The sequence below is a fragment of the Trachypithecus francoisi genome, unplaced genomic scaffold (assembly GCF_009764315.1).
Source record: "Trachypithecus francoisi isolate TF-2019V2 unplaced genomic scaffold, Tfra_2.0 Lachesis_group3, whole genome shotgun sequence".
Taxonomy (NCBI): Eukaryota; Metazoa; Chordata; class Mammalia; order Primates; family Cercopithecidae; genus Trachypithecus; species Trachypithecus francoisi.
This window is the reverse complement of record NW_022681468.1, coordinates 43,083,887-43,098,939: the sequence shown is the minus strand read 5'-3', so window position 1 is coordinate 43,098,939 and position 15,053 is coordinate 43,083,887. Positions and strand designations below refer to the sequence as shown.

The following is a 15,053-nucleotide window of genomic DNA, read 5'->3' as shown; positions in this document are numbered from 1 at the left end:
CTCACTGCAACCTCCGCTTCCTGGGTTGAAGTGATTCTCCTGCCTCAGCCTCCCGAGTAGCCAGGATTACAGGCGCCTGACACCACACCTGGCTAATTTTTGTATTTTTTGTAGAGACAGGGTTTCACCATGTTGGCCAGGCTGGTCTCGAACTCCTGACCTCAAGTGATCTGCCCACTTTGGCCTCCCAACGTGTTGGGATTACAGGCATGAGCCACTGCGCCGGGTGGACTCTCTTCAAAACTAGAAAGCTTTTGGAAAATCATGTTGTAGATACTCCTTCTCCGAAGTAGGGATTGGCTATGTGTGTTTTAATAAATGAGATGAGATGAAGAGCATACATCCCATGGTTGTTGACTAGAACTGCATATAAGGAAATGTGCTGATACACATTCTGTTTCCAGTTATGAACACATTTAAGCAACATAACAAATCAGCAGGGCTGCCTGGCTCAACATGAGAGTTCATTATGATGACTATGGGTGTCCCAGTGATTTCTGTTGGGTTCTAGCTTTATACCGTATTTCTAATTACCTTCAGGAGCATTCTTTTCTTTGGATTCAAATTTGTGTTGCAGAAGTGTTTTCCATTTTTTTCTATACAGTTTGAGCGTGCCTTTGTTCAAGCTTATTGTCCATGTTCTTCTGTTCTGTTTTCCCGGAGAGTCTATCTCTGTATTCGAGCACATAGGCCACACAGGAGACTCATGGCTCTTGTTTACTCCCAGTCAACAGCTTTGGGGATGACGAAGAGCTGTCCACATCTTCCGACAGTGACGAGGAGGTGATCAAACAATTTGAGATTTCCGTGTCCCGGTCCCAGAGTTTCCGTTCAGTGACATCTGAGAAAGGAAAGCAGACAGGATTGGAGCAGAAACCAAAATTCAGCCGTTTGTTGTTGACACACGGAGAAGATGGCACAGAAGTATCTGCCTGCGAAGGTATTCTTTGCCTGACACCCTTTCTTTAGACTAGGGATGGCCAATGGTAAGAGCACATCCGAGTTATTCAGCCTCCGCACTCTGCATCTGAGAGTCCAGAAAGGAAAAGAAAATAAGACAGGATGCAGCACATGGAGCAAAGGGGCTGCTTTAAACCTCCCAAGGGGACTGCCATGCAGGAGGGTTGAGAGAAGGAATGGATCAGAACTGGGTGGGTCTCGATACTAGGTTGTGGGACCCCTTTCTTTCTTATCGGCCACTTCTTCCTAAATTTAGAATAGCATTTATTGAGCTTAGCAAATCTTGTTCCCTTTTGATAAATACAAAAATTTCATGTACCTGTCCGCTGACGTTGAGAGTCTGTGCCATTTCTCCCATTTAGAATCATAAAATAAGTTTTCCACATATCTATATAACTCCAGAAGATATTTTAAAGCCTTTCTTCTAATTAGTTTGCATTATGAAAGCAATGGGTATTTTTATCTTTCAAATAAAAAAAGTAGTGTAATAATATTAAATAACCTTTTTCAAACAGCACATGCCCCTGCATCCTTATCCTCAGTCCCTGTAGTTTCTTACACACCCCACCTGCATGAAAATTACTGGGTAAGCACAAAGTCTTATGTCATTCTCCAGCATTATCTTCCTAAATTTACATTTCACAAAGGGGAGGGGATACTCAAAGGTAGGGCCAGCTTGGGATGGTGGGCAGACCTTGTTACAGGTCCTCCTCCCCTCTCTAACATAGACCCAAAGTAACCTGGAGAGAGGATGCAAACAGGACAGTACACTATTTCTTTGTGGTTTCCCAAGCAAAGGTCAAAGTATCTACCCGACTCCTTTATGACCAGAGCCCTGAATAGACACAGCCATGGTAACAGGGAAGGGTCTGTGAAGTGTATTTGGTAAAAAAGCAAGAGAAAATGCTCTGCCACCCACCTTCGTGACCTGATCTCAGTTACCTGCGCTCTAACCTTTCCTTCTTTCCTTTTGGGAAGGTGGTCAGTCAAAGGAGAGCATAGCTGTAGATGTTCCATGTTTTCAAACCCAGACAGACAAAAAGGATGGTGCAGAAATTGAGAGAAGATAAAAGAGGAGACATTTTGATTTGAGGATGAACACAGGACATGCAGACAGAATAAAGGATTAAAGAGCTAGAATTAACAAAAAGACCCCTAATTTTCAGCAGGAATAACTTGTTATCTGTCACGTGGTCTGACTTATTGGCATAAACCAACATAATGTATTTTATTGCCATTCTTTTTAGCTCAAGGTAAATTAATAAATAAAGATCTTATATAACCGAACCACAACATCAGTGGCCGCGGACACTGTCATTTCCCCACCCCCTCTCTTGGCTTTTCTCTTTCTCTGATGTTACATCACAGCATTCCTTTCTCTCCATTGAGAGGGCAAATGTTAGCTAATGAAAGTTAATAGCAGTTGATTCCCTGAGAACAGCTTGTTTAATCCTGAAGCTAATGGCCCCATTTCCCCAAAGCCCAAGTGTCTGGCTTCTGATTTACACAAATGGCTGATATTCTGAGAGTTCTGACAACCATTCTAACCCTTATCCCTCCTGGGATGAGCAGCAAATTATCTCTTGTCCTAACTGGTAATTCTGAATTTTAGACAGATGGTGATAGAAAAGGTTAAAGAGGAAAAAAAAATCTACTACATTGAATGAAGTACCTGTAGATTTTGAAGAAAATCAGCAAGATTTTCATAGAAATAGACACATACCAAATTTTAGGTTACCAGATGCCATGGAAATGTTAACATGGTTTTTATTGCTTGATTTTTTTTTGTTCATCTTTATATCAGTGGATTTTCTTTGGTGGTAAAGAATCATGAAAAGATTAAGCATGCAGCCCAGAGAGGAATTTTTTGGTATGCCTGTTCTCTATTTAGCTGTTTTATTCCACTGTAAACCTTGTTTTGTAAGACCAAATGTAGTTGTAGAAACAGTTCTTCCACTTTAAAAATGCATTCCAAAGTGTTGGACAGTGAAATTAAAGGGCCAAATCCAAGTAAAATCTGAAACATGAATGAGCTAGTGGTAGGTTGTCTCATATTTCATCTTAAGTGAAATCCTTCATTCTAGATTCTGTGGTGAGGCTATTTGGAACCATATTCCAGGCAAATTCTCTTTTGTCCTGTGTATCTGATTTAATGTTACATTGCACACTAATTGTCACTGGATTCCCGATAATGTCAAAGAGGGTTTTTGGTCTAAGTGGTCTGGATTGGAGGCCTGTATGCAAGGTCTTTAGGCATGAAACGTTAGTTGCAGAATATTAGTCCATTTCCTGGGGCTTTTCTTTTTTTTTTTTTTTCCTAGCAATAACCTTATTTTTGCTTATGGAATAGTTATTCTGAGGATGTTTCCTACAAGCTAGATATTATTACCTTGGTGTCCTCAAAACCAGATCAATTGTCTCCAGAATGTATACTTAGTTTTGTTTGAGATGGTATATCCGTCATGGTTCAATTGGAGAACTAGAACCAGCAGGATTACATGCATACATATACATACAGAATGTACATGTACATACAAACACATGCACATGCAGGGGTGTGTGTGTGTGTGTGTGTGTGTGTGTATGTGTGTGTATCCCAAGAGATTCATTGCAAAGAACTGGTTTATATGAAGGTGGTGGCTGGCTAGGTAACAGAAATACACAGCCCCCATATTTGCAGAACAGGTTGCAGAAAGGTAGGGGGAAACTCTAGGCATGAGCTGAAGCTGTAGTTCTTAGGTTAAACTTCTTTTCCAGGGGAACCTCAGTTCTCTTAAGGTCTTTCAGCTGACTGCTTATGTAGGATAATCTCCTTTGGTTAAAGTCAACTGATTATAGGCTTTAATCACATCTATAAAATACCTTCACAGCACTACCTAGATTTAGTGTTTGATTGAATAATTGGCGCCTATAGTCTAACCAAGTTGACACATAAAACTTGCCGTCACAGATGGTAAGCAGAAGTCTTTGTATTTGGGTGGCGATCAGGGAAAGAGGTTTGGGAGTATGAAAAGTGTATTTGAATAATGGGGTTTTATTCTATCAAAGTGGGATATGGACTAAGCAAGTGGAAGAATTTCTCTGTTAAAATAAATTTGGTTGATGTGACATAGTTATGGCCTATAATTTCTAAGAAGCCAGGATACATTTATCTGACAACAGGCAATTACTTTTGTACGTGTGTTGAAGGTGACATGATCTTCTTTAATTTAAAGGCACGGGAAGACTGCTTTATGGAAAGGTGAATCACCTTTCCCTTTCCTCCTCCTCGCAACTTGACTTGTACCCCAGATTTGCTTCTCTCATTCATTCCTTGCTTGTCTGTCATGGAAAATGGTTTGTTACGTTAATATCATTCTTATGTTTTTCAGTTATGAATAGCTTTTCAAGGCTTAATGTAGCTTTTGAAAATTCTCTTATTACTGATCTTGGTATTATCACCGTAGGAGTTAAAGTCATGAGATAATTTTATGGGGGTAATTTCTTGGTAAAGTAAAAATTTGTGCTGAAATCCTGCTGGGTTCTACACATGTTGATGGATGACCCGCTGTTTAATAGGACATTTTACTGTTCGTATATGTGAGGAATGGGTGTGCTAATTAGAGACTTAGAAGAAAATCCTGCTTTGTGTTGTAGGTTTTTGCATGTGGATTTTTCCTTGTTCTGTCATTTTGTGTGGCCTGTTTTTAGTATGTTTGCCAAATAACCAAAAGTCTGGATGTAAAAATGTTGTGATGTCCTATAAAAGTGTGTCTAAGGCGTCTGAACTGAATAATTGAGGATAACAAAGAAGATAGAGAACTTTCTCAATGGCCTGCTGTGATTTTACAAAACCCCAAATCAGGAGTCTGAAGTTCTGCCTCGAGGACCTGCCTGAAGATGTTTTTATATGGTCTGGTTGATAACATATTTTTAAAGTTTGAATGCTTACTATACATGGGTCATATACTCTGGTGAATCCCTGTCACCAACACTCATATTGCCGCATACCTGGCTGCTTTCAATGTTTATTACCTACCTAGACTTTTAAGTTCTCTGAAGGGTTAGTGATAACCCACTGGCAGATAAAGACTATGCAGTAGATGTATGTGGCTTAGTACCATCCAGGAGCTTACATTCTATTAATAGCTGAGGTATCAGGCTAACGAGGGAAAACAATTGCTACCATATGATGTATATGTAAGAGCTTTATGACATAGACTTTGCCAACCCACTCCCTTGTCCTGTCTAAATCTCTGATTTTCTTTCATCCTGGGATGGGGTCTGCTGGAGGAGAAAAGAGGCCAAAGAGATAAGAGATCTTCAATTTCTCTTTGGGCAAGGGAGGCAAATAGTGGGGGCAGCTATTTCTTAAGAAGATCCTGCCAGCTTTTCCTGACCATCTGAGGACAACCTTGACATGTAGGAAGACGAAAGGGGATGAATTGGGGTGAGGAGTGCTGAGAGAGCAAAGTGTGGAGACTGAAGGAGGCAGGGAAGGCTCAGGAGTTGTTGGCGCTTTCTATGGGGAGGGAGGACAGGACACAGGGAGGGGTTGAGGGGCACCGTGAGCAGAAATACACAGCTAGCATTTTCATAAACGGGTGAGACCAGAGGAATAAGGCATGGTCACTTGGGAAGCAGTGGAAAATGGGGTTGGATGGGCTGGATGAGGCCAGTTCGGGCCAGGCAGGTAAGCAAGGCTAATATTTATGGAAGGCCTGCTGCATGCCAGGTGAATATTATTTCATGTGTCCACAGTGATCTTCTGATGGCTTTCATCATTTTTTAGATAAAGAAGCAAAGATTCAGAGAATTTGAATATTGTCCAAATTCTTATGGCAGAGACAGGATTTAAACTCAGATCATATCAATCCAAGACCACGGATCAAGGAGAGAACTTTTTACTTGGTAGGGTCCCCGAAGCTTTTTGAGCAGAGGGGAATATAGTAAACACTGCAGAGAAAAGGAAGCATGGTTAGGTTGGGAGACCATATGATCTTCGCATTAGATGACTCTTTTTGCTTTCTAGATCCATTGCAGAAGTCTTGTGGTCATTAGCTCCAGCAAAATGCTGTGTCTATTTTATCCTTTTGACAAAAATATACATTCTCTACACTCATATTTAAAAAGTATTAAACCTTCTGATACCCCCCATAATGAGATAATGTTCTTTTTCATTTTATGGATCAAGTTTCTTCACTGTATGGATAGAATTATGTTTCTGCAGGTATTATTGGTATGGGTTCTGTTTTTGCAATCTTGATTGTTGTGACTGCAATTACTCAATTTCTCTAGGTAAAAAGGTGTTAAGAATGATGCATTTGAAACAGTTTTCTTATTGCAAATTTAGATTTGGATGGAGCCAGCCAACGGCGTTATTCTGAGAATCTCTCCTATGGTGAAGATGACCACATCCCTGCTCACTCACAGTCCCCATGTGAGAGGGGGGATGCCAAACACCATGGCACATCGCACCAAGAGTCCAATGTGGTCCAAAGCCTCAGGCGCCAATCCACAGAGGGCAGCTTGGAGATGGAGACAGCTTTTAATAGCCGGGGATTTGAAGATTCCTATGCCACTGACAGCTCCTCCATGTGGAGTCCAGAGGCAAGTTATTTGTTTTTTATTCTTTCATTGGTTCCCTTTCCCCTTCCCCTCTTTCCACTATCCTTTCTCCTCATCTCACTAAAAAAAAAAAAAAAAATTCCAGAAAGGAAGCATTACCTTTATCTGCAATAAATTTTTGTTCAGATGACCAAAATCCCATGCATGTCAATAACAGAATCATAAATATCTCTCAAAGTGGAAAAAAAAGGAAGAATGCTTTAAAAAAAAGGAAGAAAAAGAGGAATGGTGACAGAATGGATCCAGGAACAGCCAGGCTTTTCTTTTACATAAAGAATTTTACAGGCTTAATTTTAAATAATGGAATTTTCAGTTCTTTAGAGAGACTGGTTTATTTACTTCATGGTTTCAATTAAGTGGAGTCTATTTTTATTTAGCCCGAATCTCAAGTTTTGATTATTTGATATGAAAGTTATTTGAAAATTGAACTAAAATGATATGACCTTCCAAGTGAAATTATACAAGGTATGATGATGTGGCTGTTGCACTGTAAATATATTTGTTAGCTTTGAATTTAACTGAAGGCCTAGGAGACAGCATTAATTAGTAATGGCCCTCTGGCCATTGACACTGCTTTTTGTAGTAAATCTCTGATAAAAGATACTTCTTCCAAAGTTCTTTTTCAATTAAAGCTTAGTCCAGAATAAATGTGACAATCAATCCAGAGATATGGCTGGAGGTGATGATGGTAGTAGCTACAATTTATTGAGCAGTAAATATATGCCAGGCATTGTGATAAGGATTTTACAAAATTGTTTCCTTTTACTGGCCCTTACGGTTATTTTTCCATTAGATAGATCCCTCCTATCATGATTCTGTGACATTGGAAGGCATTAAGGAATGGCGTTTAATACCTAATTTGAAATTAATTTTGATGAAATAAATCATATACATATATAAACCTTTAATATAATTTGCAGGGATGAGGGAAGGAGGAGAGAGGTAAATAGATTTTATTAGCATCCATTGGAGAAAATAAACAGAATGCATCTCTTATTAGGACTTGGAGTGTCACACACACTAAATGCTCAAGGTAAAAAAAAAAAAAAATCACAGAAAACCCTGTTTCCAAGCCTTACTGCTGACACATTGGTGCGTGTAGGTGGTATCTAAGGAGGGGTGTGCACACATATACGTGCCCCTGTGTAGGTGTCCCTGCTGAGGACCTAAATGGTAGCTCACATATGTGGTTTGTGGCTTGTGGTTTGTGGTTTGAGGCACCCAAAGCCATTAACTTTATAAATTTTGTTTAAAAAAAGAAAAAACTCTGCTTACCCGTTAGTTTACTACCAAGCCATATTAAATCCCACACACTAACATTTAAAAAATGCTTTGAATCTCTCACCCAAAAACAAAACAGACGAAACGATTTGCCTGCCTATTGATACTCTGTCTCCTTGGTGATTGTGCCACGAGGCTTGGAAGTGCCTTCTCCAGGTCACCTCCCATTTACCTGCCTGCTGGAGCTTTAATAGAAGACTCGGTATTGAGGGTACTAAATGTTCTCAGACTCCAAAAATACCCAGACATCTCTGTGTGCTCCATTCAACCTCCTATCTATTTTGAGAAAAAACTGTAATTTGGTGCTCCTACAGTAGAACTTCAAATCCAACACGGAGGCAGTTCCCGTAACTGCCTGCTTTGCAGGCTTAGCTTGCCTTTTAAGAATTGATTTATTTGCCTCTTAGCTGTATTGAGAACTCTGTCTTCCCCTGTGTATCTGGCATCAGGAACATATTGTAGGCCTGTTTGCTTTAGGCCACACAGATGACATCAACACTATCTTACTAAAACAGAAAGGCTTTCAATTTGACAGAAAATCTTTAAACATACATGGGTTTTGACAATTTGACACAAGTATTCTCATCTTAAGGAAAAGCCCAGGATATTAGAGCTCAAGGAATCATTTATTTTGTCTCAGAAGGAAAGCGGTCGTGCAGTGTGACTACCTGTTAGGCTGATGGATTTTTGAGCTCCACTTTTCTCTGCTGGCAAAGGCCTTTGGCTTTTTCCTGCAGAGCCAGGGCTTGGCAGGAAAGACAATGGGAGTGTGGCTCGTGATTTTGAGCACACAGGGAGACAGGTGTCCCACTTTTCATCTCTGCTTTCCACTGATTAATTGGTTGGCCTTGAGAAGTTAATTAAAATCTGCCAAATGGGGATAAGAATGAAGAGATTTTTACCTTGCAGGAAGGTCAGATGGATTAGTGGTGTTAACAGTACCCACATGAGGAGCTCCTTCAGTTGCCTGGTGAGAGGTAAAGTGTATTGAAATAATTAATTGCTATGAAAATACCAACATTCACAAATCTTTTTCTCAAATCAACCCAGGGAGGGGCCACAAAGCCCAGTTTTTATGGGCCACAGCTTGAATTGGCCTATCCAAAGCCCAGCCATTGGCAGGATCTGCGCCTTATTCAGAGGCGTTCTTAGGACAGTCAGGAGCTCTACTCAGGACTCTCCTAGAAACCTGCAGGTGCAGTGAGCATTTATCTGAAGAGATAGCCTGATACATAAGTGGAGAGAGTTCCTCATTCACTAAAATATTTTTACCTTGGCATTGGAGTTGACAAAACTAAGAGCTATTAACTAACATTAGGAGCAGGGGCCGCAAAGGATGTAAAAACCACAGAGAGTGTGATTCCAACCCCCACCTGCTGTCTTCTCCCCTCTTCATCTTGTGCTCTCTCTCTCGTGCGTGCTTTCTCTCTCTCTCTCTCTAGATATATATATATGTGTGTGTGTGTGTGTGTGTGTGTGTGTATAAATAAAAATTGTTATGCCTGAAGGTTTGGGGAAGAAGAAAGGAGACCGTATGGTTCAAAATAAGGTTTGGGATTTTGGGATTTTGAGTATTGAATATGAGTTAAGGCAGGCCCAGAACTCAGACTGCCAGGGAATGAGTCCTGGATAATCTTGTCTGTGAATATGATCTGGGCTTGTGGGGAAAGAGCGTGTTATTTAGTCTTTCTAAGCTTTAGTTTCTTCCTTCATAAAATGAAGATATTAAAATACCTACCTCATTACATTGATGTAAATATTCAAAAAGATAATGTTTCTTAGTTGAGTTCCTCAAAAAAACAGAGCCTAAGTAAAGGCTTTGTTCCCTACTTTGGGAGTGCAACCTCAGGGAACAAAAGTGCGAGACAAGGGAAGTAAGGCAGGGAAGAAGGGAGATCAAGTATGAGAATACACAGTTGAATTGGCCACCACTCAGTATGGCTAATTGCTTGATCTTGTGTGTCCACACTCCAAGAATCTGTGTGAACTGATAGGGCAACTGACTACGGGGCAAAAAGTAGACTTTACATATATTAGTGTCAAGCAGGATTCTGCAGCTGTCTAAGCCTTGGCGGTCAACAGAAGGACCAATGATAAGAGATGAGAATTATATTGTGTGGGTAGACGGTAAGACTTTATTGAATTGTTCCAGACTGAAACTACTTAGAGCCCAGATAGGCTGTGCCTTAGGGGAAGATGGAACATGAGGTAAGGCCAAGAAGATCTGAAGTGTTTAAGAGCCAGTTTTTGTAGCCTGTAAAAGATTTGATATGGTATTTGGCATAAGAAACAGCATAGTAGATGTTAGCTATTATTACTTATGGTCAGAAATGCAATACAGAGATGAACAAGAGTAGGCTAAAATAGATGGGAGTTTTAGGAAGAAACAAGGGAGTTTGAGAGAAGATTCTGACTTGATTTTTGAGTTGGCTTAAATCCTTGGAGACTTGCTTCTAATATATATACACCAGTCAGTTGTATTCAAAAGTCTCTATAGCAACCACTTTTATCACTTGAAACTAAGTACCTCTGAATAGAAACACTCACGCATGATTGCATGCTCAGAGGAAAGGATATAAGAAGCTTCACTTATTTTACAAGAAATCTAAATTTTCTTGTAGGCTACTTTGAATCTTAAAAGAAAAGGGTATTTATTAGATGTCTACTATCTGTCAAGTCCTCTACCTTTTACAACATCCCTACACAGAAGGTACCATCTCCATTTTAGAGTTGAGGAAAATAGAACATGGAAAGGATTAAATAACTTGCCCAGTGTCATAGAGCTAGTAAGTGGTAGGCCTGGGCTTCCTAAGGAAATATGAACCCAGAGAACCATGAACTTTCACCCAGACTATGTGGGAAAGTTTCATTGATGGATGCATATTTTGAGGCATTTTATTATAATTTGAAACAAGATCTCTAAATTAGCAAGGTCTGGTGTTCAATTGCGTAAATAAGAACTGGTTTGCAATAAGAATCAGTTCAAAGTTGAGTTACAGGTAAGGATCATGCCTTCAGAGGAAAACAGAATTATTTTTGACATTATTTATAATTTGTTAGTGGGGTGGTTCATTATAATAAATGCAGTTCAGCTCAGTTTTCCCAGTAAGGTCATCAGATCTGAGTGGTTGCAAGTAAATTGCCGTCCAAGGATGACATTCCATAAAGAGAGATGTGTGTTTGAGAATAGGTGGCACCAGTCCAGTGGTGGGAATAGATATTGATGCAGTCTGGCCTGAGCCAGGTATTTTCACATCAATGAAAACCTCACAACAACACATCAGCAAGCAGGCACATTAATGTGCGTTTTTAAGCTTGAATACAGAGAGGCTGGTCTATTTGGCCAGCGTAAAAAAGCTAGTCAGTGCTAGAGTTATGATTTCAATTTAGATGTTCTGGCTCCAGGCTCAGTGTTGCTGTTTACTAAAGGGCTGTGGAGGTGTCCTCCTAAACCTTTGTTGCTCAAAGTGTGAGGCGAGGCTAGTAGCATCAACATCCTTTGCACATGTCCCAGAAATGGCAGAATCTCAAGCTCCACTCCAGACCTACTGAATCAGAATCCTCAGATGATTTAGGTATACATTAAAGTTTGAGAAGCTCAGCCCTAAACCTTTTCTCCCACATAGATTGAAAATATACTGAAGCATCACCTTCCTGGGACTCCCATCAAAATTCTTGTCTGTAGAAAACTCTTGTCTGTGGAGAACAGGCTCAGGCTCAACCATCTGTATTTAGGGACACAAGGAAAAGTCTCCTATGGACAATTGCCTGTTGACTTAATTTTAGATTTAGCATCTCATTTGGTTTCAATGATCCTGGGCAATTGTGCTTTTTGAGAGGCAGTGTATATGAAAACACTTTGCAAAATATAAAAGCTTTAGTTATCCATTCCAAAAACATTCACGAAGGCGCGCCATATGCTAGGCACTGTGCCGTCAAAGAATTCACAGTTTAATGCAGCGACAGACCAGTAAATAGACCTGTCTGATATAGAGGGAATACACTGGCAGTTAGAAAGCAGGGATTCTGAAGGAGCACAAAGGAGCACCAACTGGCCAAAATGTAATTGGGTATCATCATTTCTGTTTCTAATTGTTTCCTCTGCCTGCAACAGGAACAGGACAGGACCAATTTGCAGGTGCCATCCGGAGTCTCAGAGCCCATCTCAAAGTGTGGTGACCTAGATGTCATCTTTGAATATAGAGCCTCCAGCCAGAAGCTCACAGTGACCATCGTGAGGGCACAGGGCCTCCCAGATAAGGACCGAAGTGGTGTCAACTCCTGGCAAGTTCATGTAGTGCTGCTGCCTGGTAAGAAACAGAGGGGCAGGACAAACATACAGAGAGGGCCCAACCCCGTCTTCAAGGAGAAGGTCACCTTTGCCAAGCTGGAGCCCAGAGACGTGGCTGCCTGTGCTGTCCGCTTCCGCCTGTACGCTGCCCGGAAGATGACCCGAGAGAGAATGATGGGAGAGAAACTTTTCTATCTCAGCCACCTGCACCCAGAAGGGGAAATGAAAGTGACTCTGGTTCTGGAGCCAAGAAGTAATATAAGTGTGAGTATGTTAAATGGTGCTGCTAATGACGTGGTGTGTTCGAAGACCTGGGATTGTCAGCCCTTGATTTAGTACATTCAGTCTGTGAATTCAGAGACTTGAATTTAATTTTCCATTTGGCTCTCCTCACCCTTGTAAGCCATGATTTGCACCTCATGGTACAATGGGTCTTTCATGCCTGTCTTCCTGATAACCTGATGGATAAATGCCCTGTCCATTTTAGGACAAGATAGCAGCAGTGTGGTAGAGGGCATGGAAAAAAACAGGGAAGGTGGCTTGGCCTTCTGGTTTGTGGATAACTGATCCTACTCCTCCTACCCCCAATCTGCATCATGATGAATCTCAGAGATGGGACTTTCTGGGCAAGGTTCTTCACGGGTATGCTGGGGCGGACTGAGATAGCAGCCCAGAACTTCAGCTGCCTCCAAAACCTTTCATTTGTACTACTACAGTCTTCCCTCGTACCCCATTTCCCTGCTTGCCCCAGAGTTTCAAGGAAGCGTGTCATAATTTATATGTCTACAGGATGGGCAGCTCACTACTGCTGTGGGTTATCTGTCATGTAGTATGCCCATCTCCTTTTACAAAACCATGTTAACAGATCAGGGAGCTCTCTAGGCTTTGGGATCAATCAGTCATTCATTCAGAGATGTTTACTGTCAATTATGGTACAGGCAAAGTGGATGCAGGAAAGAACTAAGCAGGCGATGCCTCTGCACTTGGAGAGCTTGCAGTCTAGTGGTGGCCAAGTAGGCAAGGAGAGAGAGTGATAGGCTGCGCTTGTTTAGAGGATCAGAGAAAGTTTCTTTGAGGTGGTGATAAAACACCAGAACTCACAGCATCGAGAGAGCGAGGCTGGTGACGTGAGGAGGATGAGAGTTCCAGACAGAGAGAACAGCACAAGCAAGCAGTCAGGATGTGGGGTGGCCGGGGGAGGGAGGAAGCTTGTCATATCTGAAGAAGAACAAAGGAGACAGAAAGGCTGGACTGTAGTGGTGGCAGGTTCATCTACTTAAATGTCCAATGATGTCTCAAAATTAACGTCTTCAGGCTTGAAATCCTGATTTTTGCCTCCCTAAATCTATTCCACCTGTAGTCTTCCCCATGTTGCTTAAAGGCAGTTTCATTCTTCCAATTGCTGGGTTCAAAAATCTCAGAAGTCATCTGTGACTTTTCTGTTTTCCACCTGAAATCCTATGGGCTCTATCTTCAAGTACAACCAGAGCCTGGATCTCTGCTGGATTACTGAAATAGCTGCTCAGTGGTGGTCTTTCCACTTCTGCTTTTGCCTCTACAGACTCTTCTGGATGTGGGAGCCAGAATGAACCTTTTAAAGTATAAGCCAGATGATGTCTCATCTCTGCTCAGATCTCCCTTTTTTCTTAATATCTGAGTAAAGCACATCTGAAGTGATGGAGAACAGAATGCACAGGAGATCAGGAGGGATCCTGCATGATAGAGCTGGGGAATGGGGATGATCACACCCATATTTCTGTTTGCTAGGCCCTATGCTGTGTGCTGGGGGCACAGAGTTGAATGGGGAAAATGAGCTAGTGTAAAAGAACTTTGCAGGTGAAAATCTTTCATTTTGTTGAGCATAGTTATGTGCCAGACATTAGGCTATGCACCAGGGACTGAGAGATTTATACGGATTCAGAATTTGATGGGAGAGGCAAGCAGTGAGTGACAGGCGCCACAGCGGGAAGCTTTTATAGAAGCACTGGAGTGGGAGTGAGTCTCACTTAAAAGTAGGCAAATATTTCATTGTTGAATTTTTGTCTTCTAGACAGTAGGGTCTGTAAGGCATTTATCACAACCACCTAGCCCTACCGTTTTTCCATAAAGCCTCCGGGGCAGCGGGGCGGGGGGTGGCACTTTGCCGAGATGTCTGTGGTTTGGTAAATAGGATATTTTCCTGCAGATGGGCAGAATATTTGATTCCTTTTATTGGTTCTGATTATTGAGTTTCTGGTCAGAAGTTTGAATAAATGATTTTAGACATTGAGAAGAAAGGGTTAAGCCAAATCGAATGCCCTTGTTTCTGGTGGAAGAGATGGTATTTCGGGGGGACAGGATTGCCTGCCCCCACAGGGCTGATTCCTACTCCCGTGCCTTGAGTGACAATCAGTGTCCTGTTCAATTTTGTGCTCCTCCTCCTGATGTGCCCGTGCCTGGTGGGGAAGGGTAGGTGCTCAGGAGAAGCGTGCCCATGAATAAACATGACAGAAAGTGCAAGTTCTCCTGGGATCGCTTGGTGCCTGCCAGGTCGCTGAGACCCACAACCCATGTGTTGGCTTTTTTCTCAAACAGTTGTAAAAGTGCTCATTTGTAATGTAGGTTATTTCTTTAAAAGGCAAAATTTGGCACCTGGCCTATATTTTGTAACCTTAAGCAGTACTAGGAGCCAAATGTTCTATGTGGGGGTAGATGTCCAGTGATCGTTTCTTTTATAGTTAGGACACAACACCTCCTGTATTGCCATATTCATCAAGGAGCTGCAGAGAACAGAAACAAACCTCAGGCCTGGAGTGGAGGGGTTCCTTAGAAACAGCCAAGCACAGATTACACAGGAGGGAATTTGAGTCTATATTGAATGTATTATTAACTCTCCTTGTATTTTAGAGGGTTTGATTTACACTAGTAATAACGT

The 15,053-nt window shown here is 41.5% G+C and overlaps 1 protein-coding gene across 1 annotated transcript in view; it reads left to right on the top strand.

Moving 5' to 3' along the window:
- The window catches only part of SYT16 (synaptotagmin 16), a 264,517-nt gene that overhangs the window by 201,926 nt on the left and 47,538 nt on the right, over positions 1 to 15,053 (top strand). Inside the window, 3 exon segments of the mRNA XM_033187801.1 lie at positions 728 to 940; positions 6,293 to 6,549; positions 11,963 to 12,403. Coding sequence (XP_033043692.1) covers positions 728 to 940; positions 6,293 to 6,549; positions 11,963 to 12,403 — 911 coding nt within the window.